The 27,080-nt window shown below is 43.9% G+C and overlaps 1 protein-coding gene across 1 annotated transcript in view; it reads left to right on the top strand.

The window, feature by feature from the left end:
* ghra (growth hormone receptor a) overlaps window positions 1-27,080 on the top strand; it is a 74,584-nt gene that overhangs the window by 6,060 nt on the left and 41,444 nt on the right. Inside the window, exon 2 of the mRNA XM_063187608.1 lies at window positions 11,617-11,735. Within this exon, the coding sequence (XP_063043678.1) occupies window positions 11,636-11,735 (100 nt within the window). The 5' untranslated portion in view covers window positions 11,617-11,635. The remainder of the gene's footprint in view (window positions 1-11,616; window positions 11,736-27,080) is intronic.

Here is a 27,080-nt window from a genome sequence, read left to right as displayed (position 1 = left end):
CTTTCTCCACGGAGAGCCAGGGGACGTCTTCTTCTGGCTCAGCTGGTCTCTATCTATCTCTCTGCATGGGAAAGGGGGACTAGAGCAGTGGTGGTGTTCATTCCCCCCAGGCTTCTGGCACAGGCAGGCAAGCGGGCGGGCAGGCAGCCTGGGTAGGCTGAGAAACAGATGGCCCAGTGCCTGGTGGTGCTGGAGGGGCTATGGACTGGAGGGGTTGATGGAGGGTTACAGGTGGGACGATAATATATACCATGCCTTTGGCCAGATATAGTCAGCTCATCTGTGGCGTCTTCTGCCTGTAACCTTTTTCTAGCTGTCAGAACTTTATTGATATTTTTGGGGCTTTTAAGCGTTTATTTGAGTGAGTAGAGAGAGAGAGAGAGAGAGAGAGAGAGAGAGAGAGAGAGAGAGAGAGAGAGAGAGAGAGAGAGAGAGAGAGAGAGAGAGAGAGAGAGAAAGGAAACGAGTGGAGAGAGAGGGATGGGGAAGTATCGGCAGATACCATGGACACCCAGTGTTGCCGGATTGGGTTGTTACTCGTTTACCTGTCTGCAGGTAAAAATGGTGAAAATCTGCCATTTGGTGTTTTTTTTCCTGTAGTTTTATGCCCATAGAAATGAATACAATTTGTCGAAATTGGGTGGAACTTAGCGCTTCCAGGTGGTTCTTGAGCACCATTTGGGTGGGATTTGATCAGACACATCTGGCAACATGCATTTACTGGCTCCAATGCATTCTCAAACAAAAAAACATGTTCCGATGAGCTACAATCCAGTGCCACATTAGATGAACTGGTTTTACCTGCCCAAAGGCCCAGTTTGGACTGGTAAAATCAGGTCATTTAAATATGTGGCAATGTATTATAGCTGAGTGGAAAAAACCTGCATTTGTTTTGTTCATATTGCCATATTGGTATAACAAACACGAGGGGTGTGGAGAAGCACTTTCACTATAGTGTGTTGGGCTACTAGTGCGAAACATCTGTCTGTGGCCTTGGTGAGTTAAATGGTGAATCAGTCATACTCCCACAGCGTGCTGTACTGCAGGTCTGATATTCACACTGTAATTGCATGTCTTTGTTGATATATGGCTATGTAACGTAATATTGATTAGTCTTCATGGTGATATATTATATGGAACACAGCAAATGAGAAATTCTGTGCTGCAGCAATGCAAGTGTTTTTGAAATTTGTCAAATGACAATATTTCCCCAAGGTTTTCGTTGGCTTTGATATATTTTTCTCATGGCAATATTACATTTACTTTCAAATACTCTGAAATGAAAAATCAATGTGAAAGAAATACCCCAGGCATTGTCAAACATCACAACTCTTTTTGCTTTCTCTCTAAGATCTGTAAATAGGTGGGCATGCTTGTCAGTCAGTGCTGTGCAGGTACATCATTGTCCACTAGCTTCATCAAATATCACCGCTGCTGCCAAAACCACCCCAAAAACACCTATTCATGGATGCTGGTGATGGATCACGGTTTTATACACAGTACACACACTGTAAAACATTGAAGCCAGTTAAAAGTAAATAATTAAGTTGCCCTGCTGTGCTGCCTTAAATTTGAAAATTTGAAAAGTTAACTCAACTTCAGAAAGCGTCGAGTTGAGTCAAGCCTTAAACTTAAGGCAGCTGGGCAACTTACCTTTTTTACGTTTGACGGGCTTGCAATAGTTTACAGTGCATGGTTTTGTTGGATGAATTTGCAAGGGATGTTGAGGATGAAACAGTAGTAACCTATTGGGCCACAGTGCCCTGTTTTGAAATCCCCTGTCATGCCAGACACTATTACAACACAGAAGTGACATGGAAGCTGTACTCGAGGGACGTGAAGGTAAATGATTAAAATTAGTGATGATATGATGTCTGTAACTTGCCGTCATGATCAATAACCACAACCATTTTAATTCTGACCATTTTAGTGTTGTTTTTTGACGCTGCATACTCCAGCATATGATTTGAGGCTCTGCAAAAACATTTCGTAAGTGAAGAACCTTTCGTATGAATGTAATAGTTTGACAAAGTTATCTGACTCCATGGAGCAATGCACGGGGGTGGATCTAGCCATTTTGGGGCCCTACACAAAATATAGACATGGGGCCCTCAAAGGTCATTAATTAAACACGTCACCAATTGGCATAGCGAGGGTGCTATTTTAGTGACAAATGAAGATCAGGCCTACTTTTTTGTGTGTTTATTGTGACTGGTGTGACAGTTGGGGGGCCCCTATTGCGGGCAGATTTGGTCGTGGCCCTAGGCAATTATTGCCTAGGTTTGCCTAATGTAAAGTCCACCTCTGGCACTGCAGATAATTTAGATTTTGCATACATTTGGGCCTTTTGTTTACATATAGAGTTTTAGCTCCCTAAAACAGGAATTTTCTAAAATGCAATGTTTATAAAAAAAATATCACAATGATATTTTATCCACATGCTGTTTGAACGGGATCAAACAATAGGAATGGGTAAAAATATCAAGGCTTTACTAGCCATTTTTTTTCCTTGAAGTGTAGTGGGGTTTTTTTCTCAGTCTTGAACCCATCTACCTACTTGATGATAGGGGCTACTATAACATTACACAGAGTCTTTCCTAATACATTACTACTAATACATTTTGACATTGGCATTCTGGTAACAACAAACACCCCCCCCCCTATCTCTCTCTCCCCCCCGGGCCTGGGAAGCCTGCATAGCTCTGAATGCAGAAAGAGAGACTGTGTCTTTGCGCTGGAGCAGTAGCGGGAAACTAACCAACCCACCAATCAGACAGCAGAAGAAACCCATCCTCCGCCAGTCAGGCGTAAGGGGAGTTTCCACACTCCAGCACCCCCGCCCCCCAAAACCCTGAGCTCCAACCTCCACTTTCTCCCCCAGACCCCCACCTCCCCAAATGAGGAGTTTAAACAAACATGCCCTGTGTGGATGTTTCAGCCACGCTGCTGCCCCTCTACATGGCCTCCTGAGGGGGGGGGGGACTAGGCAGGCGGACCAGGACCTAGCTCTAGCCAGGCCTGGCCCTGACCGAGCGGCCTCCACTTCAGGCAACAGGAAGAGAGGGGGGGGGGGGGGGGGGGGGGGGGGGGGTTAAGAGTGGAAGGGAGAAGTGGGGTGGGGGGCTGACAGCAAGCAGCTTGTTGTGGAGCCTCACCATCACAGGACAGGACTCCCACACACCCCTCACCCCACTTCCAGCCTGGCCCTGACTACACAGACCACATTGCTCTAATGGCAGTAGAGAGGGAGGGGGGCAGACAGAGAGAGAGAGAGAGAGAGAGAGAGAGAGAGAGAGAGAGAGAGAGAGAGAGAGAGAGAGAGAGAGAGAGAGAGAGAGAGAGACAGACAGACAGAGTGAGAGAGACAGAGACAGAGACAGAGACAGGCAGAGAGAGAGAAAGAGAGAGAGAGAGAGAGAGAGAGAGAGAGAGAGAGAGAGAGAGAGAGAGAGAGAGAGAGAGAGAGAAACACAGACAGGCAGAGAAAGAGAGAGAGAGAGAGTGAGGTGGCCTTGTCTTGTCTGGGTTTTGGGGAAAGTAGGAGGAGGAGGAGAGGGGGCTTACCGTGGTGGATCCCTCGCTGGTGCTCGCTTTCAACTTTTTGTCAAGTGGTGTGAGAGGTGGCGTACAGAACTGAAGCGGCCCATACGCAGGGTGAATTCCTCCAGCTGTGCAGCCCTTTTGTGGCCTCCTTTCTCCCTTTATGGCTGTTTTCCATCCCCATTCTGACAGCCACAGGAAAGGACGACAGGGGGTGTGTGGTGTGACTGAGCATGCCATTCAGGAGGCATACTCATACACGTGGCTCACAAAAGTGTTGAGAGCTGGGAGTCCTTCGGGGTGTGCAACAAAAAAATCGTCATGACAATGCATCGCGATACCTATTTTCACGATATACTTCATCTATTCATGACGATCGATTATTTAATACTTATAAAAGTGAATTTGCCACTGGTTCATTTTGATTAGTAGAGAGCAGGTAATATTTCTGTTATAATGGAAGCTCTCTCCCAGATGCTAAAATGCTTAAATACAATAAATTGGACTTATTAATGCTATACAGCACTGCTGTATTTTTGCACATTTACTGAAGTAAGTATCGCAATGTATCGCGATCAGTGGTGTAGTCTACGTAGAACGCGGGTATACGGAGTATACCCACTTCTAAATTTCAGGGATTTCATTATACCCACTTAAAATTGATTGATCCAATATTTTGAATAGCACAAATATATACAGTATACCCACTTCAAAAAATTCTCGAATATACAGTATACCCACCATAAAAAGTACCATAAAAACACCACTGATCGCGATAGTACATGAATCGCAATACATTGTGATAGAATCGGATTGTGGCATATGTACAGGTATTGTGATGTACATTGAATTATGAACCCTCTGCCAATTTCCACCGAGTGGGTGTGCCACACACAGCTATGTTGGAATGTTCCTTGGATATTGTGGAGTCGTTTCAAGTGTTTTATTCAGTTATATTTTATTATAGTTTGGTCTTGAATTGGAAAGGCCCAATGTCAGTGTGGTTGCAGAATAGTAATGTTTTTGAGAACACTTACGTGAAAACAGCTAATGTACTGTTAAGAAAGATGCTATCTTGAACGTTGTGCTTGACGAGTTTGACACGTGTGTGATTTAAGACAATGCTCGGACCCCTTCTATTTCCACTGCTGCCCAAGGAGTCAACGGCTAGTCTTACACCAGATTCCACACCATGTCCTCTTCCTCAACACCACCTCTTAACCACAGCTTGTCAAGTCTTGACATACATTTTTTGCTGATTGGCCACCTTGGCTAATGGTGTTCTCATGTCACTATCCTCTTTTACTAGCCAGGTGTCAGTTTTTCTCCCTTTACCTTGATGTTTAAGCGCAGAAGGGCCAAAGCAAAAAGATGAAAGAAGGTAAAATGCTATTACAGTAATGTAGCATGCTATATGAAAACATGCCCACAAATCAGACAAATACTGAGTGTACTGTAAAGCTGAGTGTAGGCCAGTGGGCGGTGGGTGCTAATGCAAAGCCCTACTGTTACCCACTGAAGGGGTGAAGCGCATTTTCACTTAGGTCAGGGTTCTGCACAGTGCTCCCAACACATGTCGAGACTAGATTACAGACTAGACTAGATTAGAGACACGGTTCTTAGACACTGAACTGCCAATCTTTAGTGCTAAATTACTATGGGACAGTTTGTGAGAAACTGATTCAAGTCTATGTGTATAGCTCTCGGCCTGCATACCCATATATCGTAGGTGTGAAGTGTTTAGTGACTGATAAAATGCTGTAGCTGATTATACTGTAACGGATAATACTGTTGCTGATAATACTGTAACTGATAATACAGGAGCTTTACTGATGGCCCCCGATTGAGTTTTAAACTCAATTCTGAACCTCTGAACCTCAGCGGGAGCCAGTGTAATGCCGTAATAGCTGGACTGATATCATCTATTTTCTTTGCATAACCCACATACAGTAACTGTGATGTGTGAAGTGACTGACAATGCCACAGCTGCAGGGTTAAGGAACGGCCGTGGCATGCCGGGGTGGAGTGGAGTGGAGTGGAGTGGAGTGGGGTGGGCACGGCACTGACTGCTGCACCGTCAAACTTGGCGGGTGTGAGAGAAGTCAAGTGTGTGGGAAGAACAGAGGAGGACTTGCCTCGTTTTGCCGGGTTGATTTCTTTATGACAGCTTTTAAAAATAAATACATTTATTGGGGGTTTGTAATGGCATTATTGAGGCAGGACAGTGAAGAATGGGGACAGGAATTTGAATGGGTGTATTAGGGCTCTTCACCACAGCAGCCCCCGGGGGGTGGTTTGGGACAGCTTTTGAACTTGGTCACCTGTGAACCAAAAACAAGAGAGAACAGTCATGAAATAGGTTAAAGAATTAGACATAGTCGCAGATACCATCCCCCCCCCCCCTCAATTGCCCCCTCAAAAGCCTCAATTGCCGGCAAATTCGGCGAAGAGGAATGTTTTATCAACAGCTATGTGAGCAGTTATTTTGGCTAACCACAGCTTTGGTGTCCATTTGTCATTCCGGCACATCCTGTTCATTTCATTTGCTTCGTGACAGCTTTAGTAAGTCAAAACACGAAAATTGGCGATTTTACGATTGTCGTGCGGTTTCTCGCAGAGAACGTTGGCTTTTTGACCTGCCAAGAGAAGTTGTTGTCAAGTTCAACGTTCACCTCTGTTGGGGAGGTCACATGTGGGGGTTGTGTGGGGAGTTGTGACTCACGGTTGCCGCAGCAACGGACAGTAGCCATTGTGAAAGCAAAGGATTCCTCTGAATCCTCACTGGCACAGACGGCTCAATCAATACAACCGGCGAGGTACCTTAGAGACTCCGTGATTCTCCTTGGCGTCTAGCCTTTCAAGGCCTTCTGCACGCAGGGGACTTGGGGGGGAGGGGGTGAGCTTAGATTACTGGGCCTGTCCTGGCAAGCGGCCTAATGACAGGGGTGGACAAATAGGTCTGTTGCTCTGTGACCAGGGAGAGGGAAGGCAAAAATGGGACCCCACTATATTGTATGTACAGTATATAAAGGTGGGCCCTTTTAGATGATTTTCTCCTGGGCCCTGCCAAGGGTGTAAATGATAATCAATATTTATCGATGCATCGATCCTATACCCGGCAATTTGAAAAATCAATGCATCTGTAAGAGAATCGATTTATCGTGTTTTGTTACTATTGTTATTGTTGCACTCATTTTGTGAGGCATTTTGTTTTGCCCATAACACTAATGGTAATTATAGCAATGGTACTCAAATAAAATGCATGCAAATATTACAGCTTTCGTTAATTTAATTTTTGTTACATATATATCCTAGCCTGTAATGTAAAAATATGGACCATTGAATTGAATAAAATCGAATCAAATAGAACCAAATCAAATCGAATACAATTGTGCGGCATTCCTCAGTATTGAAAATGATTGAATTGTTGTCTTAAGAAATCGATACTCAATTGAATCGGCAGCTGTCAGCGGCCATGACTGGCCAATGCAGTGAGAGCCTTGTGGCCTCTGAAAGTCAGCAAGAGTGGGTCTGTGAAGGCCGTTTACTACAGTTTTGGTCAGAAACATTATATTACACTTATTACATTACATTACACTTATCTGACGCTTTTATCCAAAGTGACTCATAGATATTTTACAGGGTATTGGTTACAGACCCTGGAGCAATGTGGGGTTGGGAGCCTTGCTCAAGGGCACCTCAGCTTGGGATGGAGGTGTAGGGAGAAGTAACTGTGGGATTTGATCTTAAAACCACCTCCTTAACCATTAGGCCATGGCTTCCCCCAGAAATCCTTTTCCCCCCTCTTTCCAGCTGGCATCACCTCACCTCTTGTAATAGGGGACAGGCCACAAGGGAACTGTCCTTAACCCCTTTGCACAGGGCCTATGCTATAACCGTACTGTCACCACAATTGTAATGACCAAATCTTAATCTGTTACTGAAGGCTCTCGGTAATGTCATACCAATGTTGTTATGATGTAGAGTCTTTTCAGTGATGAGTGAATGATACAGCCAGCAGGCCCATCTGATTCTGCACAAAGAGGCTACAAAACTCTGAATAGTTTTGTGTTTATTATCCCAACGCTTAACTCTTGAGGAATGATTCTTGGAAGAAACTGAGAGGCTACAGTAGGTTTTCTATTTCACACCTCTCTTTAGAGCAGGTCCCCCACCATCATGTCCTTAATCTTTGAAGCTAGCTTGCAACCTGCATTTGAGGCGTGCTGTGTGAGAACGCTTCAGAGATATGCCAGATATATTTAGCGCTTTGCCCTTCCTGGATATAGCTTTGAGCCTTGTTGCAGGTCTCACGTTTTGTGTGCAGCGGTGATGGTCCCACGCCATGTGTCAGTGAGTGTCATCGCTTCCTAAGAGCTAGTTGTAGAGGACCACTTGTGGAGGGGTAGGGACAGGGCCAGGGAGAGTGGGGGTTGGTGTATATGAAATAGGGCGCATGGATAGGACAGGTACGCTGGTATCTCTCCAAGCATCTGAACTATGGCCTATCCTTAGGTCTGTTCCGCAGAAGTGACTCTGATCATGTAGCTTCCAGCCAGTCAGAGCAGCATGTCATTTCTCTGAAGCCCAACAGTTCTGACTGACAATTGGACAATTTCCCATTGACAAGCCAAATTACTCTCATTCTAGAGCACATTCAGATGCTGAAGCAGGGGCATAGGCTATACAGTATGTAAACAAGCCATTACAAGCGAAAATTACAAATTTTACGAAAATAGAATGAGTAAATCATCCACACTTGATAGTAATAACGTTTCCATGTATTTTAGTAAAATGCAGTCATTGAATGAAAGAAAGTGATGTCGAGTTAGTAGCAGATGGAGAGCCCTAGATCGCCCTCTCCAGTAGTTAAACTTATCAGTGAAACATGAAGTAAGCTACCTCCAAAGAAATGTATAGGAAATTATTATTATTAGTGTAAGAGGTTTGGGCTATGGAGCTTTGGATGAATGTGCAATCACTGCCAGCCAGTGCCATGTGTGAGAGCAGTCCTTGCCAAGCTCGTGCCCTGGTCATCAGCACTGTCGGAAGCGGAACAGGCATCCTGCTGTTGTCATTCATTTTCATCTCGGGTTAGAGGTCTATTTTTAAGATAATCTTGGGGTAATTTTGTGTGGTTCGTTTTGAGAAGTTCGTTTCTTTTTCTGAAGTATATGGATGTTTTTTTTTGGGGGGGGGGGTTTCAAAGTGAAATGCAGGAAAGGAAGGAACGTGGGCAGGCAAAACTGGAGAGAGTTCATAAAAACAGGCTGGTATTTACAAATTGTCACTCTAGAACATACTTGCTTTCCCATGAGGCTTGTAATGACTGTGGGCAGTAATGCTCTTTGAAGCAATGTTCTTTGATGGGACAAGAAGACCAATTAAAACCATGTTATGGACCTCATACTTTTTACAAGAAGTCTATGCCTGGTCACTCTCAGAGCAGAAAGCTCTGAGTATAATACGCTACATGTGTGTGTAAAAAATAGTGTTATACTATATGTTTAAGAAATGTTGTCGTAGCTGCGGGCTCCTTGTTATCTTAATGACTTATGGCATAATCTTTTTTCTATCTGCAGAAATTGAGTGATAAAAAAGATTTAGCACGTTAGCTGTAAACTGTCTTATTTAAGTGCGGGGTTCCACCACCGACACCCGATAATTAATGACTCACAGTGCGCACACCAAACAGGTTAGCATGGGGTTGTTGAGTGGCTGTGGGGGGGTTGCGTGAAAAATGGGGGTTGTAGGGTTTGGTGGTATTCAGCTCAGAGGTTTGGAGTGTCCCATATGTATGTCCCAGAGAAGTTGGGTGTTACCTATATTGGTTCAGTATTTCACGTTTGAGTGGGAGGTATTCCTGTCCCTTCTTAACCCCGAGCATACGTAACTAACGTTTGAAATTTCTCGCCTCCATTACTGACATTTCTCACCTCCATTACTAGACTTCATGCCATTCCCTTCCTCTTTAACGTGACTAGCATAACTTATATATCATTCCCACCTGCCTAACCCACCTTCCCTGCCTCCCAAACCTGAATGTAACTAACGTACAGCTTCCCATTTTTGACTTCAACACTAGCGTAACTCAAGTCATCCCCATCCTCCATAACGTGACTAGCGTAACGTATATATCATTCCCACCTCCCTAACCTCCCTTATCGGCATGGGTGCCGCTAGGGGGGGGAGGTGTGTTACAGATTCTAAGGGCCCAAGCACTGATAGGGGCCCTTAAGGGGGCTCAAGCACTGTCAGGGGCCCTTAAGGGCGCCCGACATTTGAATCTTTCATGGGGCCCAAAATTTCTGGCGGCGCCCCTGCTTATCGGCCTCCCTAACCTGACTAATAATGGAGCATTGCCCTTTTTTCTTCAATGCTGTAACTCAAGCCATTCCCATCCTCCTTAACCTTAGCATGTGACTACTGACTAACCTACATACATATGTAACCTACATGTATGCCTTTACCACCTCCCTGGCAAGCTGTAATAAACATTGAAAGTTAACTACTATAGTACTACACTACTATGCCAGTATACGGGGCCCTTAGTAATACGTTACGACTTGGTCATTGCCATTCTGCTAACAGCTCATTTATAATGCCGCCCTTAAGGGGTTAATGCAACTTTCATGTGGAGGTAGCTTATGGCATTCTCACCTCCCTAATCTTAAGAGGTTAACTGAGCTAATAGCACGCATGAACTAAGAGGTTAACTGAACTAAGGCATGAACTAACTAACCATAGCACGCCTTCCTTCCTAATGTAACTAACACGACTGAAAAAACAACAACGTGTACATTGTAAGATTCAGCAACGTACTGCAACCCTAATATTACTGAAAAAGCATCAAGCCCTGCCTCTAACTTATGTCTATGAACAAACATGCCATGCTATCCATATAGTTAAGTTGTAAGCAACTGGTCATAATATGACATTTTTTGTTGAATGAATATTTGTTGAATCATTTGATTTTATATACAGAACATAGGTGTAAAACCAAATCTAATACTCAGTAAATATTTCCCTTACTAAATTATGCATGATTATGATGAATGCCAAGATTACATTACATTACATTACATTACATTATTCTTTGTTGACACTTTTATCCGAACCGACTTACAGTTGTTTACAGGGTATTGGTTACAGTCCCTGGAGCAGTATGGGGTTAGGTTAGGTACCTTGCTCAAGGCCAACTCAGCCATGGAGTGCAGTAGGGAGTGTTAAGGTGAAAATTGAACCCACCAAACTCTGATCTAAAGCCCTTCTTCTTAACCGTTCAGCCACGGCTGCCCCAAAGGAATAGTGTTGCTTTGTGATGAACTGACAGTGATGTGAGTTGGGCCACTCTGGATTTGAACCTGAATTTGGAGTCTGAGTAACTGGCAGACATTGAGACCTGTCAGCCACCAACATCTTATGATCATCTCCTGATTATGGCGATTGTCAAGATGACAATGGGGGATGATGAGTCAATGAATGTGATGAGTATGGATGGTTCATATGTAATGCTGACTATGAAGATGATGGTGATTATCATGGTAGTTATGATTGTGATGATGATGATGATGATGATGATGATGATGATGATGATAATGATAATGGCCTTACGTATCCTCAGATCAGGGCTGTAGTGCTCAAGTCCGTTTTTCCATGGACTCGGACTTGTCTTGGACTCAGACACTGGTCTTGTCAATTATAATAGTCATGATTGTGATGATGATGACTACGATGATGAGGAGGAGGAGGATGATTATCAGATCTCAGATCTGAGAGGCCTGAGCTATGCTTTATACATAATGTTGATGATGATAATGATGCCGATTATGGTTATGATGACAATAGTTATGATGTGATGTGATGAGTATGATGATGGTGGTGGTAATGATAATGATGGTGATGATGATGAGGAGGAGGATGAGAAGAAGGAGGATGATGATTGGGAGGACGACGATGATGATGATGATGAGGATGAGAAGGATGGTGATGATGATGATGAGGAGGAGGATGATTATGTTGGTGATTGATGATGATGATGATGATGATGATGATGATGATGATTCCTATCCGCAGATCTGGGGAGGCCTGAGCTATGGACATCTCTGCAATGTTCCTCCTCCTGCTGGGAGTCCTGTGTCTTGGTCCTGCTCCCAGCTGGGCACGACAACAATTCCACGACTCCACCAACCAAGGTATGGACCGTGGTGTTTCCTCTCCTCTCCTCTCCTCCTCTCTTCTTTCCTCTCCTCTCCTCTCCTCCCCTTTCCTCTCCTCTCCTCTACTGCCCTCTCATGTCCTCTTTTGCTCTTCCCTCTTCTTTCTTCTCCTTTGCTTTTCTCTTGTCTCCTGTCATCTCTTTTATCTCCTCTTCTGTGCTCTTTTCTCTCCATTTTCTTCTCCTCTCCTCTTCTTGCCGTCTATCTACTCCTGTCCTTTCCTTCCCTTTCCTTTCCTTTCCTTTCCTTTCCTTTCCTTTCCTTTCCTTTCCTTTCCTTTCCTCTCCTCTCCTCTCCTCTCCTTTCCTTTCCTTTCCTTTCCCCTCCTCTCCTCTTCTTTCCTTTCCTTTCCTTTCCTTTCTTTTCCTTTCCCCTCTTCTCTTCTCTTCTCTTCTCTTCTCTTCTCTTCTCTTCTCTTCTCTTCTCTTCTCTTCTCTTCTCTTCTCTTCTCTTCTCTTCTCTTCTCACATGAGTTCCTCTGCTCTCTTCTCTTCTCGGCTTCCCTTCGCTCTTCTTTTCTCCCCTCTGCATATGCTTCTCCCTTCCCTCCTCTGCTTTCCTCTGCATTTCTCTTCTTTACTTTGCGTGTGCCTCTGACTCGAACTCCCTCCGTCTGACCTGCATACCGCACATTGCAGCCATATGTCTTATATGCAGGGACAGGGATGGATTGCTGCACGGGCCTACCCAGCCCAGGCCCAGGGCCCAAGAGCCAAGGGGGACCTGAAGCCCAGGCCTCTGCACGATTCCCATGTGTTACTAATGTGTTAAAATTGCACTTTTAGCAACTGTTTATTCTCATTTTCTTTGGGGGAGAAACCTCCAACACCCCAATTAACATTGAGTCTCTAAAACCCTCACAAATTTTGGAAACTAGCAACACCCATGGAGGGGGGCCTTTATTGTAGTTTTGCTTAGGGGCCCATGGAATCATAACCCGTCCCTGCCTTATACGCCACGCCAGCCAGCCACATGTTGGTCTCTGAGCCTGAGGAGGATCAGGGCTCATGTCTACTCCACTGATATACATAGACAAGTGATTCTCAAACTGTGGGCCAGGGCCCACTGGTGGGCTTTGAAATAATTTTCTAAAATTCAAAATAATATTTGTGTATTGTGGTACTGTTGACTATTTATTTGAGTTGTTTGAGTTGTTTTGAGTTGTTTATTGGGTCAGAGGTGGGCCCCGAGCATTGGTGAAAATGCCAAGTGGGCCCCAAGTTGTAAAAGGGTTGGGGACCCCTGATATAGACCTTCTCTAGACCAGTGGCTCTCATAGTGGGACCCAGTGGGACCCTGGGGGACCTTGGCTGACGCATTGCCAGGGGGCCTGGAAAAAGTTTGCTACAATACAATACATGTAATTGCTACAACAGTAGGTCTAACATTTAAAAAAATGTTCCCACATGGTCCTCACTTTTGCATTTAAATGTAAATTTGTGGTATTATTATATTATGGGGATGTTTTCTGCTCTGTTTAAGGTCCCTGGCACAAAAAAAGTTTGAGAATCCCTGCAAATAGACATACAGTAGAGCAGGCCTGATCTGATTTTCGTAGGATTTCATGGAAGCCACAGTACATTGTTGTCTAGCATTAGAGTAGGTTTATTGTTTTTGTTCGTTGGCAGTAGCTCGCTCTATGATGCTGAATGTAAAACGATGTGAAAATCAAAATAATCATTTTTGCATTGCTATTACGTAATGTTGTAGTAAAATAAACATAAATTGAAATGTGGAATTGAGAGAAATCTCCTCAGAGCTGCTGTGAGCTTAGATGGTTTCAGTAACTTTTTTGTATCATGGCTGATTTCAGTCCTCTGCCAGTTTTGTTACTTGACAAAAGTAGCAATGTCAATAAAGACTGAATGTCATGCGCATATATTTCATTCCAGGCTGCAATCTGAGTTCAGTTCAGGCCAGAGACACAGTGTTGTGAGAAATAACACTACGGATCGAATACGGAGAGTGCTTCCATACGACTCCAGCAGCAAGTATTATCAGAGAAGCACTATGCATGGAATAGTTCAATTCAGGCCAAAGATAGGGACACCGCTTATACCTACAGAGGTTTTGAAAAAAATGAAGATCTTTCTTTTCCTAGATGTGCTGGTAGCGTGGACATTGAATGCTCCAATGGACCCCCAGCCATATATTTTCATAAATCGGACTGTGTGTGGGGCCCTGGTGACACAGTCACACTTTACTCCCTTGAACGACACCCCTGTATAAATGGCACCACAGCGTTGTGAGAATAAGCACAATGCATGGTGGAATATGTAGAACGCTTACATACCATACCAGTTGGAAGATTGATCAGACCATTTATTACGTTTGCAAGAACTTTTAAAGGGCCATCTTGATGCAAACTGTGGAAGCCTGCTATTGACCAGAAATAGAAGTCATGACTTCTGGATCCTGTCTGGCAAATCCTTCGATGTGACTCTTTACCAGACATTCGTAGCAGTGGAGTATTAGCAAGTTACCATGTTGAGTCTTTTATAGAATATAATTTTCACAGTGACATCAATAGGACACCAAATGCCACCAACATGCCAACTAAAATGGAATGTCGACTAGATTGCAGAATGGTGAGTGTGTGCACTATTGCTTGTGTGCGCGTGTGATTGTGTGTGTGTGCCCGCGTGCGAGTGTGTGTGCTTGCGTGCATTCCTGTGTATGTCTGGCTGTCTGTGTGCTTGGCTGTCTGTGTCTGTGTGCTTGTATTTGGGTGTGTTTGTGTGCTTATGTGAACATATGCGCCTTTCCCACAATATGTGTCCACCTTCTGTCAATGTCAGAGCACCCAGTGATTTCCAAAGCAAATCAAACGCGACTTTCAGGAAACCCTATTTCCAGAATACTTACGAAATGGACAAAATGGGGGGAAAAGCAGTTCATAGGTCGTTCAGTCAGTCGGAAGGTCCACCGCTATGCAAACGTGCCGTGCTGCATTTGTCTGGTCAAATAATTTCCAAATCGATAGCAATATGAACGGTAAACAGTTTGCTAACTGATAAAAGCAAAGTCCAGGGCTAACATCCAGTGGTTCATTCACATATGTGCTCTTCATCGATGGGACACACATTACACAAAGCAAATACCTAATACACAGGCCTTTTTTTACTTTTGAGGAAAAGACTTGAGGTTGTTGTGAGTGTGATGAGGGAGAGATTCATGAGAATGGCCACAGTCGGTTTTCACAATTTTGGGTTTATATTTGTTTCTGTGTTTAAAACAATCTGATGAAAGCTGAAAACCTTCCCGAAACTGTCCGTGCAGTGAGTTTATAATGTAGAACCAACATTTTTGTTTCAAACCCATACTTTTGTTTTTGTGTTTTCACTGGTGGACATCCTTTTTTTAGTCCATACAGCAGGGCTATTCAATTAAATGTCACCGAGGGCCAGTTTTTCAAATTCCTCCCAGTAAAGGGGCCGAACATGGAATACGCATGTATGTAACCGCATGCAATGACCAAAGTGACGGTGCAAAACAAGCGGATAACTTTCCAGACAGAAGAGATATTCACTTTTCTATTTCTTAGCAGCCTTGACGGTCTATTGTGAGACTAGATATCACTCTCATGTGCATAGGAAAAATATCCCTAACCTGAAGTGTTAGTGATCACAAATTGCGCACGGACACTTTGTTTTCATTTTGTTCTGACCTCATGCGGGGCTAGAACCTTGCCGTCCAAGGGCCGCATCTGGCCCCAGGGCTGCCATTTGAATAGCCCAGCCATACAGCATATCTGTGTTGTGTCTATGGCTACAAAATGGCCGTTTTTTCCCCTCCTCTAAAAGTTAAAACACACATGGCCCCCATTTTGCCCTTTCACCCCTTCAGCCTAGACCCAGATATGTTGTGCCCATTTGCTAGTTCAGCCTTGGTGTATACATCTATACTGGCTGGGAAAGAAAATACACTGTCCCTCTGAAATGAACATGATGATGGGAGGAAGGATCAAGAACAGACACTGTAAAATATATTTGCTTAGCTCAATTAAGTCATCCTGTTTCTTTGACTGGGTAAAATGTAGCTGACTTGTGTTTTGTGTGTATAGGTGTAGCCAGATTTATTTTTAATTAATTGGATGTATTATTTTTTAATTTTCACAGGCTTTCACATATTTTCAAGTGGGAGTTGATGTATCTTATTACTTTGTTGTGAACGGTAAGCTTAATGCGTTCACTCAACGTGGCAGCAGTAGTGTTCATCTTCAAAAGCGATGAAATACAAGGAAAGTGTGTGTTTTCATGCATCCTGTGATCTCTGATAGGCGTACATGTTGGTAAACTCCCACCATTGACAATGTACTCACATCACATGGACTAAAAATGGTCCTATAATTCATAGGCCCTTTAGAGAGAGTAATGACACACATGTCATTGTGTCACGTTAGGTATCGCAACACTTGCTATGGCATCCATATCACTTGTTTGAACTACGTATACTGTAGGCTATGTGGTAGGTTTCACATTTGCCACGATTGAGCCTGTCATCTAGAGTAATTTGTTGTTTTCAAGCTCAAGGAACAAGGCCAGAGACAGTGATCTGAACAGGGTAGCATACAGAAATATTGTAAGACTGGTGGTCAGAAATGCTTTTCACGTTTGGACCTGTATAAACAGACTACTGTGTGGATATACTTGGAGTTGCTTGTTCTGGCAATGAGGCTGTTTATTTCAACTGCTCCCCAGCTTCGGCGTTCTGCTGTTTAGTGGGGTTTCGAATTGCATCTACTATTTATACAGATGGCAAAAAGACACAGATAGGCCTACATGTAGAACTAGCCCTAAAGTGCATAATATCGAAATATTGTAATAATTATTTTGATCAATTTATAAATCTTGATTATTGAACTCTTTGTATTTATTCACTTTGGATGTAACCGTTGTTTACCTCGTGAACATAGTTAATTGGTAATTTTTCTTAAAGGTTTTTTTCTTCTTTTTGTCATTAAATGTCGCACATGTGTAAACAATTCAAAACAAAAGCCTCATAGTTCACTCGCAGTACAATAGGGACTAGAAGATTCATTGTCTGAGATGATCATGTCGTCTTCAGATTGTTGGCAACAGCCACTGTAATCACGATTACAAAATGGCATACGCATGCCATGTCAAGTGTCATAACCGTGTCAAAACGGTGTCATGACACAGTCATGGATGAGTTGTAAACATTAGTGGAAAAGTGGACATTGTTTCGGCTGTCTTTACCAAAACCGAATGGCACTTAATGACAGTCATAAAATGTTTATGGCATAGACGTCATGTTTATGACATGTCCATGACTATGTTATGACATTGTCATGTCGTACGTATGTCGATGTCGGCGATGTCGGCGTCAAGCAAAGTGTTACCAACCAAACTAATTGCTCAGATCTAATAACTATCTCCAACCCACACATACCTAATCACCTCGCCATTGCTCTCTGCATTGTTAATCTGTCTTAAAAAGGACAATACCTGGGGACTCAGGTGCAAATCCAGGACCCAACCCTACCCATACCTCTCTCTCCAACTTCTTTCCTGTCACTTTCTTCTCTGTCCTATCCCATGAAGCCCCACGAAAAAATTTAATAGTGTAAAACGCATCAACAAACAGAGCCCCTCTTGCCACCCCTTGATCACTTCCTTATGTGTGTCGTTACTGTAAATTGTTAAAGCACAGTTACTGTTATACATTTGCTGCTACCAGAATGGCAATGACCAAGTTGATATGTATTAATGTTGTAGTGGTGTAACACACTACTATGGTAACCATGACTTTTCAACGACTATTACAGTGTTCCACAGGTGGAACAGAGTGCATGAGGCTACACACATGGCATGAAATGTCGATAACCATCAGGCCCCTTCTCACCATCCCTTGGTCACTTGGCCGCCATCCTCAGCCGTAATCTGGGGGTCATTGTAAGTCCTTGTAATCACCATTACAAAACCAGACTAATTGTTCAGCACTATTATCACTCCATGCAAGAGTATATTGCTTCCTGGTGTGTGTTAAAGTCATGGCATAAAATGGCGATAACCAGACCACCCGTCTCGTCGGTTCCTCTTGGTCAGTTAACTGCCATCATCAGCTGTGATGTGGGGGTTGTTGAAGGCTGGCTGGCCTGTTTGATATCGGTTTGCAAGGGCCTTGTCGAGGGCCGGCGTGGGATGTATATAGCTGTGAGAACCGACCCGGGAGCAGCAAGCGTGAAACATCTGCACACAAAGACCAGCTGCTGATAAGTTGTGCAAACACACTGGCTTTTTCCCCCTTTTTTTCTTCGGCCGTGTACCACTCTCACTCTCAAAGTCGTTCTTTTTTTTTACCCTGGTTTTTTTTTCTCAAAAGCTGTGCTTGATTTGTTTGCTTGCATGCTGTGACATTTGTTCAGAGAACCCTTAAAGCGGTGACGCATCTGAAGTCTCGATATTATGTAAAGAGTTGGATCAAAGTCAAGTGGTGAAGAAGCTTTTTCCATAACGGTGCAGAGTCAGACTTTGCTAAGGTCTTGCTGTTAGTCTGATTGACAAAAGACCAACAAAGGTCGGCGTCTGCGCCTTGAACTTGATACTCGTGTATTGCTTGGTGCGAGCACTCCCAAAAAGTAGTAATCACTCAAGATAATGGAAAAAAGGAGGCGCACACAAGACTTGTGTGAAAAAGTGTATTGAAGCCGAAAATATACAACAGAAGTCTAAGGTTAACTGGAGAGACAGACGTTTCGGAGCTAGTCCATTCTCAATGTCTCCAGTAGGAAGTGCGTGGCAGGAATTCCGGTGTTTTATAGGGTGACGTGTCAGTTCTCCCCAGGATCTCTCCAGTTCACCACAAGGTGGAACATCATGAAGAAGACCTAGGAAGTTTCCAGTACATAATAATAAATGCATAAATCAAAGCTTCAAGAGATCATAATGTGCAGACATACGTGTAAGGAATAACATGACAGTTATTTTAGAGTATTTTAGAGTATTAGAGAGGTAAACAATATAAATCGAAATATTATTGGAAAAAATTATAGGAAAATATTATTGAAAACAAGAGAGAACCAGTTCTTCATTCATCCCCAGTGGATGGACAGTTTTCAGTGAGAAAATCCAGAAGCACTCTCTCTGGAGTAGTCTTCTTTCCAAATCCCCTCCTCTGCGTGCAGGTGTGACGTGTTCAAGCACAGTATATGCGAGAGAGGACACGGGGTGGCCCGCTTCATTGAAATGGCGCGCCACCGGTGATTTTTCATCTTTGCGCCTGATGGCACTGTTGTGTTCGATGATGCGTGTCTTCACTGGCCTAATTGTCTTTCCCACATATTGTTTCTTACATGGGCAGGTGATGAGATAGACAACATTTCGGGTGGAGCAGGTCGTGAATTGCTTCAGTTTGTATGTTTTGTTGGTGACGGAGCCAATAACGGTATTTTTCTTGACCGAGTCTGATTGCTAGTCTAGTCTGATTGCTCATCATGTGCATGTCTGAGAAGGAGGTTTATCGAGTGGATACATTAGAACAAAGTAAAATACGTATTCTAGAGTGACAATTGTGCTGTCACAACCCATTTATCACATTAAATATCAGCCCTCTTGCAATTATTTGTGCAATAAGACAAACGTTTCAACATATGTCTTCATTCGAGTCCGATGAACACGTATGTCAAAACGTTAGTCTTGTTGCGCAAAAAAATCTGTGTGGCACCAGATTTTTTCCTTTTTTTTATTTAAGATTTATCAAGTCTTTCATGTCAAAGACTCTCGGGCATCTTGCTCTCTCAACTTTGCAAAAGCAAACTGTTGCTTTTCCTGAGCGATTCCTATCATGTTTCCAGGCACCTTATCAGAACATTTTGCCCCGCCTTGAATTTCTTAAAAAACAATTTACTTACTTAAAACATTTTTATTTGATGCCTGTCTGTATGTATTCATGCAGTTGGGTGCACTATGTTTGATCTGGTCAATTTATTGTCTGTATGCACTTGTGTGAAATATGTTTGAAATATCTTGCAATGTGCGTCATGTGTATGCTGCTAGACACCTTAAAGTTTTTTCTGTTCCCTAAAGCTAATTGTTTGTAACTCAAGCTGTTTTTCCAGAACTCTTCTTGAGTACAGCAACCTCACACCAAATAAGCAAAACTGTGTAGATACGTACATAGCAAAACCCAACATCAACCCACATCAGCTATTTTTAAATGCATGTCACACATCAACATCCATGTGATTCCCTAATGAAGACGAAGTTATACCTATTGTGATAATAGTTTTTCTACCGTGGTAATTTGATTATAGGTTTGTGCATCTGCGTGAAGAGTTTTGCCAAAGCTGCCAAAATGATAGAAAATGTGCAATCAAAAAACCTGCAATTTCCTTCTGAATTAATTAAGAAACTCTACTCTTCTCTAATCAACGCTGCTGCACTCTACTCTACTTTACTCTACTCTACTAGTCTACTCTACTCTTCTCTATTCAGCCAGATTACTCTTCTCTATTCTCCTCTACTCTATTCAGCTAGATTACTCTACTCTATTCTACTCTACTCTATTCAGCTACATTACTCTACTCTTTTAAGATCGATTACTGTACTCTATTTTACTCTACTCTAATCTATTCAGATAGATTACTCTTTTCAGGTAGATTACTCTACTCTACTCTATTCTACGCTACTTCTCTACTCTACTCTACTCTACTCTACTCTACTCTACTCTACTCTACTCTACTCTACTCTACTCTACTCTACTCTACTCTACTCTACTTAGCTCTTCGTTGTATTCTACTCTACTCTGCTCAGGTCAGTTGTTGCAGGGTTGTCTTGAACCATGCTCTGTTGCTCTGCATGAGCATGTTCTCGTCTCACAGTTGCAGGCAGGGCCCAGCCCTTCAAAGCCAGCGAGAGCGTAGTTTATTTATGCTCTGCGGCCTGGGCGAAATTAGGGAGAGGCCAACTCGGAGGAGAGGAGGAGGAGGCCTACTCCTCTCTTCTCCTCTGCTGCCCTTCCCTCTCTTTCGCTCCGGCCATTCCCCTCCTCCTCCTCTCTGCCCTCTGTTCCCCCTTACAAGTGGGGGAGGAGGTATTTGGAGGGCTAGTTTGGGGGACGGGAGGAGAGGCTAGGGTTGCGTGGGAGGGGGTGGTGGTGGTGGGGATGGATTGCATTGCACTTCTGCCTCCCAAAATCAGTTTGTAGGCCAAGCCACAGAATTATGTAAGTTGCGGCAGTGCCATGTTTGTTCTGCAGAGAGAGAGAGAGAGAGAGAGAGCGAGAGAGAGACAGAGAGAGAGAGAGAGAGAGAGAGAGAGAGAAATTTCCAGATGGAATAGGGAGGGCCTTGGTTGGGTTGGCTGAGCAGAGGGCATATTTTTTTGCGAAGTGCAGAATGTTGCATTACGACTATAGAAAAGTCGATCTTCTTTTGGTTTGCTGTGGCGGGCAAAAATACTTACCGTGGCTCAGTGTGGTTCACTGTTGTGTTGTCGTACTCACCAGAGTTTATAAGGGTTTATGCACTGCTGGAAAAGTGTGGTTCTAAAGACTGTCATCTATGATGAACTGTCCAACTAGACTAGCCTGAGTCTAGTTATACTGACTGCTCACTATTGAATCTGAATGCGAACAAGCTGTGAGGAAGAAGTAGGACAACAAGGACAACATACAGAAGAACCCTGCACTTCATATCCTTTATGGATGCCATATTTAAGAGAGAAAAAAAAATCACCTTCCACAGGAGAATTTATGTCAGCTTGAATCTTGGTTCCAATTCAAGCGCTCCAATTCAAGCAGCAAAGCGATAATCCCCAATAGGGTCAAAAAATGATTTATCGAAACATACAATAAATTGATGGTATAATCATCAGAATGCACACCCCAAAAGCATTGATACATTTGAAGTCTTTGACCATCATGTTGTGCAAAGACTTGGACCAAAGTCGAGTAAGGGGTCGGCCCATTGGTCCGACAGCCCATTAGCCCGACAGCCCGTAAGTCAGACAATAAGCCATAGAGGAGCATCACGCATCTACTGGGGTAGGCTAGGCTACACGTGGGCACGTCTTTTCAGGAAAAAAACGTGCCTTTACTGACTGCATTGTTTTGGTTTGGGCATAGTTCTTACCTTTCAGTAAAAAAATAGTGAATATTTACAAACTTATGACGCTAAAATAACTGTATACTGACAGAACACGCCTTTAATAGTGGTTAGGGTTAGGAATTGTTTAGCTTTGGGCATAGTTTTAACATGTCTGGTCGGACTAATGGGCTGTCGCACTAATGGGCTGTCGGACCAATGAGACGTAACCGTCAAGTAAAGCATCTGTCAGTGATGATGACCTTATCCCTGTCTTCCTCTAATGTTTCACCTGCATCTGTTGAAGAGTATTTCACTTCACACAAAATCTGTCATCTGTGAATTTGGTGGAAATACGAATCAATATCCATCCGGTTTGCTATTGTCGATGTGATGGATGCTAGCTAGCAAAGTTCCGGAGTAGAATATTAGTAAACCTTTCCCCCGAAGCCTCATACAAAAGTGCTAACCTTTAGCTCAGTTGTTAGCACACCTAGCTGTCATGTCGGAGGGTTATTGAGAGGTTGCAGGTTCAAGCCCTGCGTGACGAACAGTACAGAGCTGACCTCTGTTATACAATGACATTTACTTCCACTCACCAGCCAGCCCCAGGGGTGCCCCAAGAGGGCATAAGCCTTAAATATTTGGGTGATTTAGCTTTACGCTTTAGCGCCCATGAGACCTTTACGTGAATAATGATGGAATAATGACGGTATTACGGGGGATTATATCCATGAGGAATGCATGATCCACACAAGATCTCGCTCAATTTATCCCATTGACTTCCCACCACTTCAAAGGAAGGTTTTAAAACGGGGGGTAATGGGCTTAGAGGAAATGAGGTCGGACAGTTCAGTTGTTCCGCTGTGGCCTGAGGAAAGCTCCGGAGTCTCCTCCATGGTTAGCATCAGATTGACTGTGCCATCCAAGTGTAGCAAATGCCAGCAATGAGAGGTTGACGTGAAACGGTGGTAATCTTCCAGTATTCGTAGGCTTAACAGTGATGCTGCACCAAATAAAGCTTTTGGTGGGAAACTGTAGCTTGAAGTTTTTTGTTAAGGGCGTAAGAGTCTAGTGAATGACTAGTGCACCAAACTACTGTGATGTTTGAGGGAAGACAGCCCTCATGATTTTCCTACTGACTGACGGATTGACCCGTTGCAAAAGAATCACAAGCATAGCACCATACAGTACATTGTATTTTGCGATTTATTTTCGACATTTTAGTCTATTGACAGTCTCATAATCATCAGGTGTTGAGGATGTTTTGTGAAGTTTCCACAGACAGCTTTGAACAGGACAAAGTGAGGACAAAGTGATCTGAAAGGCCCCCCTCCCCACCCAATACATACAATGTAATGAATGTTTTTTCCCTGGGCCTGGGACAACGGACCCCTTTGCCCCACCCACTCCCCAGCTTCCCTGCCAGTTATGTGTTGAGGTGAGACAGCCCTTGTGCTTTTCCTGCTGACAGGTGGATTAACTGACTGCAAAAGGATCACAAACCTCACAAAGCAAGCCCACCCTGTACATTGTCCATATTTACCTCCGTCTTCGGTCGCGTTTGTTTTTTCTGTTTGTTTGTCAGCAGGATATCTCAAAATGTTATGAACAGATTTTGATGATATTTTGTGGTGTTGTTAGAAATGACAAAAGGAAGAAGTGGTTACATGTTGGTGGTGGTGATCCAGGAATTAAAAAAAATATTTTTCACCATTGCGAGACATACCAGTTTCTAACTCCCCAAAAGCAAGTCAGAAAAAAATGAGGGTGTAACATCAAATGTTCTATCAAACAGCTTCCTCGGCGGAGATCTGCAGTCTCTGAGTGCATCTCTAGTTTACAATGTTTACTTACTTATTTACTACATTTCGTGTCCTGACTATCATCATCAGGTGTGGGCAGCGGGAGCTTGGTTTGGGAATTTTATGACCATGTGCAACACACTTTCTCAAAAGGAGGTGAGCAATAAAGAGGATGGAAGTTCAGAAAACATTTAGATTCACTGATCAATAGATAGTGTCTAGATTCTTCGCACAAACTGAAAGGAGTCTAGTGACTAGTGCATCAGGCTAGTGTGAAACCCGGTATGTTTGAGGAGGAGATAGTCCTCATGCCTTTCCGACTGACAGGCAGACTGGCATCATGTAAATGCGTATGTATCTCTCGCCAGTGCATTCCGCGTGGAGGTGCTACGCTTTTGCAAGTTGCACCTAAGACGTGGTCTTCTTTTTTTTGAACATCTTTTTATTTTGAATTCCACAGTCATACAGTGCATCACTACATCTCCATTCTTATTAAGACGTGGTCTTCAATGCTGCGGAAAAGCACTTTTGTCACATGAGGACGTTTGCACAGGTTTCCCGGTGTCAGCGAATTTCTGTTGCTAAACGTGAAAATGCTCTGCTCTGCCTTGACCAAAACCATGCCCACCCATAACCTGCCAGTAAAGCAATGTTTCTGCTGCTTTTCCTTTTGTCACGAACAGAGAAACAAGCCAGGGAAATGGCACATTTGTTGCAAAATTGTGCCCAGACCAAAACCATCCCTAAACCTAACACCTCACAGGGAGTTGTGGAGCATGAACATGATACACAGTTCAAATCAGCGTGTTATCTTACTTACTTTCATGATGCCATGTTGTGACAGGAGGATGGCCTGGCTTCGGCAGGGGGGCTTGTCTACCGGTCGGGCCGCCTTACCAGCCAGTGCAAATTGATTGCTGGGAGCAGGGAAGCCGACAAGGGGGGACAAAGGGGTCAGCTGTCCTGGGCCCATGGAGATGGGGGCCCCATAATTGGGCCCTCATTACATTGAATGTATTGGGTGAGGGGGGCTTTCGGAGGACTTTGTCCTGGGCCCAGCCAAAGCTGTCAGCGGCCCTGGCTGGGAGTGTGCATTACACCCACATATGTGAGGGCAAACTTTGGCAGGATTGATATCCAGTTTCGTCCGTGTGAAATGAATGTGTGTACCGGTGTGTGTGTGAGGGTGTGTTACGTACAAGTTGTACTTTACAGGCTCCAACATGTTTATCTTCATCTTCATATATGTAGGTCTGCAGCGTGTGTGTGTGTGTGTGTATGTATGTGTATGTGTGTGTCTGTCTGCCAGTCTGTGGGTCTGCCTGTGTGTTTGCATGTGCTGAAATGTGCAAGTGGGTGTCTGTGTGGGTTTTGTGCTTGTGCATTGCATGCATATTTGCACATGTGTATTTGCTTTTGTGTGTGTGTGTGTGTGTGTGCGTGCGTGCGTGCGTGCGTGCGTGCGTGCGTGCGTGCGTGTGCGTGTGCATGTTGGTGTGTGTGTGTGTGTGCGTATGTGTGTGTGGTGGGGTGTTTGGCAGTTATTTTTAACACCTGTTTACATTCTGCTGAAAGTGTCTGGTCACTGTAACTGCACTCGTAACTGCTCCATATCCATGCAGCCCCTCTGTACATACGTCGATACCTTTGCCCCAAACCCAAAGTCCTACAATACTGCATGTTGCCAACAGAGATGTATAAAGTAGAAGTTAATATGGGGCTAGGTGCCTTGTCCAAGGGCACTTCAGCCATGGATGGAAGTGTAGGGAGAGGTAAGGGTGGGATCTGAACCTGCAACCCTCTGATCTTCCATCCAACTCCCTAACCATAACACCACTGTAACTCCTAGTATGTACTTCTTCCCAGTGGGGACGGATGAGTGGAGGCTAGAAAAGAGAGTCGGATGGAAGAGGGGTGTGTACAGACAGGGGACTTGACCTTACCAGCTCCAAATGTCAGGGAGGTTCGATTACCTTCTAAATGACCCTGGCATCAGCGCTGCCCAGGCCATTGGGTCGCGCCACATCATGCCCCCACCAAACGTACCTTGAGCCATCGCCCAGTTGGCAGAGAACTCGACAGAGACGACGGGAGGGAAGGCTGGCGGCATTCCAAGGTGCTGCAATGGTGTTACCTGTAGGCACTTGCTTTGATGCTCTGGGTCCCGCAGAGTGTGCTGGCTCGGAAATCTACCTAGCTACCACAATGTACGTAGGGGTCACACAAGGGAAGCAGTCATCAAGAAATTAGATGAAGAGACACTGTAGATAGAGCGATTAATGAGAAAGATAGATAGCTTTTAGGCTGGCTTGGAAATCTGCCCATCTACGTACTAGCTGCCAGATTGCCACAGTGTTAAAGGGACACTGTGCAGGAAATGGTCAAAAAAGGTACTGCAACTATGCTGCTCATTGAAACTGGGCTGCCTATTGCCAAATTTGATCTTTACATGAAAATTTACTAAGTAATAAACAAATATTTTCTAGTGTGGTCCAAGTACAGTCATTTGTGCAGCTAAAAATGGCTATTTTTGGAAATTCAAAATGGCGGACCATGGAGAAGATCCCCCTTTTCATGTATGAAAAGTGCAATTTTTCCAGTCATAATGAATACTTAGAATTTGATGCTGGTGATAAGTATTCGTGAAAAAGGTAACATTAGTGAATGGGCAGCATGAATTCTGGAAATAAACAACTAAAAATCTCACACAGTGTCCCTTTAAGTCACACAGGAGCACAGTAACAACAATTTAGATAGGCCTAGCTAGATAAGCTTTAAGTACATATGTACAGTGTAAGTATTCTGGCATATTTACATGCTGGGTATGTGTTTTAAAATACAAATGTTCACTAACATGCATGCTCCCTATCAAATAAACCATTTTCTTTTTTTGTTGGTCTTTTATGACTTTATTTGACAGGACAGTTTGAGAGGTGGACAGGAAGCGAATGGGGAGAGAGACTGGGAGGGGTCGGCAAATGACCCAGGCCGGGAGTCGATCCTGGGTCGGCCGAATGGCAGATGAGTGCCCTACCATTTGGCCACGGCAGGGCCTAAATAAACCATTTTCTATTCACTTTTCCGTTAGTATAAAATATTATACGGTGTTGCATGTGAAAGTGAAAGTCCCATTGGGAAACTCCAACTCCCATTGTCATTGTGACACAGCACTCCACAGCACACAAGTGAACACTGCAGTTGAGCATACAGAGAACAATGTAGTTGAGAGTTAAAATAATGTTTATACTGTTTGCAGATTAAAGGATCCAGTAGACTGAGTGGGAGGACATGTGATTGCCTTCCTGACATTCAGGCAGCCATTACCCAGACATAAAGTAGACCCCGCTAAGAGATTCAAGTGGCTGGCTGCTCTGCTCACAGCTCCCCTGGTGTGTGTGTGTGTGCGTGCGTGCGTGCGTGCGTGCGTGCGTGCGTGTGTGTGTGTGTGTGTGCGTGCGTGTGCGTGTGCAT

This window comes from Engraulis encrasicolus, chromosome 21 (genome assembly GCF_034702125.1).
Source record: "Engraulis encrasicolus isolate BLACKSEA-1 chromosome 21, IST_EnEncr_1.0, whole genome shotgun sequence".
Taxonomy (NCBI): domain Eukaryota; kingdom Metazoa; phylum Chordata; class Actinopteri; order Clupeiformes; family Engraulidae; genus Engraulis; species Engraulis encrasicolus.
This window is presented reverse-complemented; position numbering and strand designations above follow the sequence as displayed.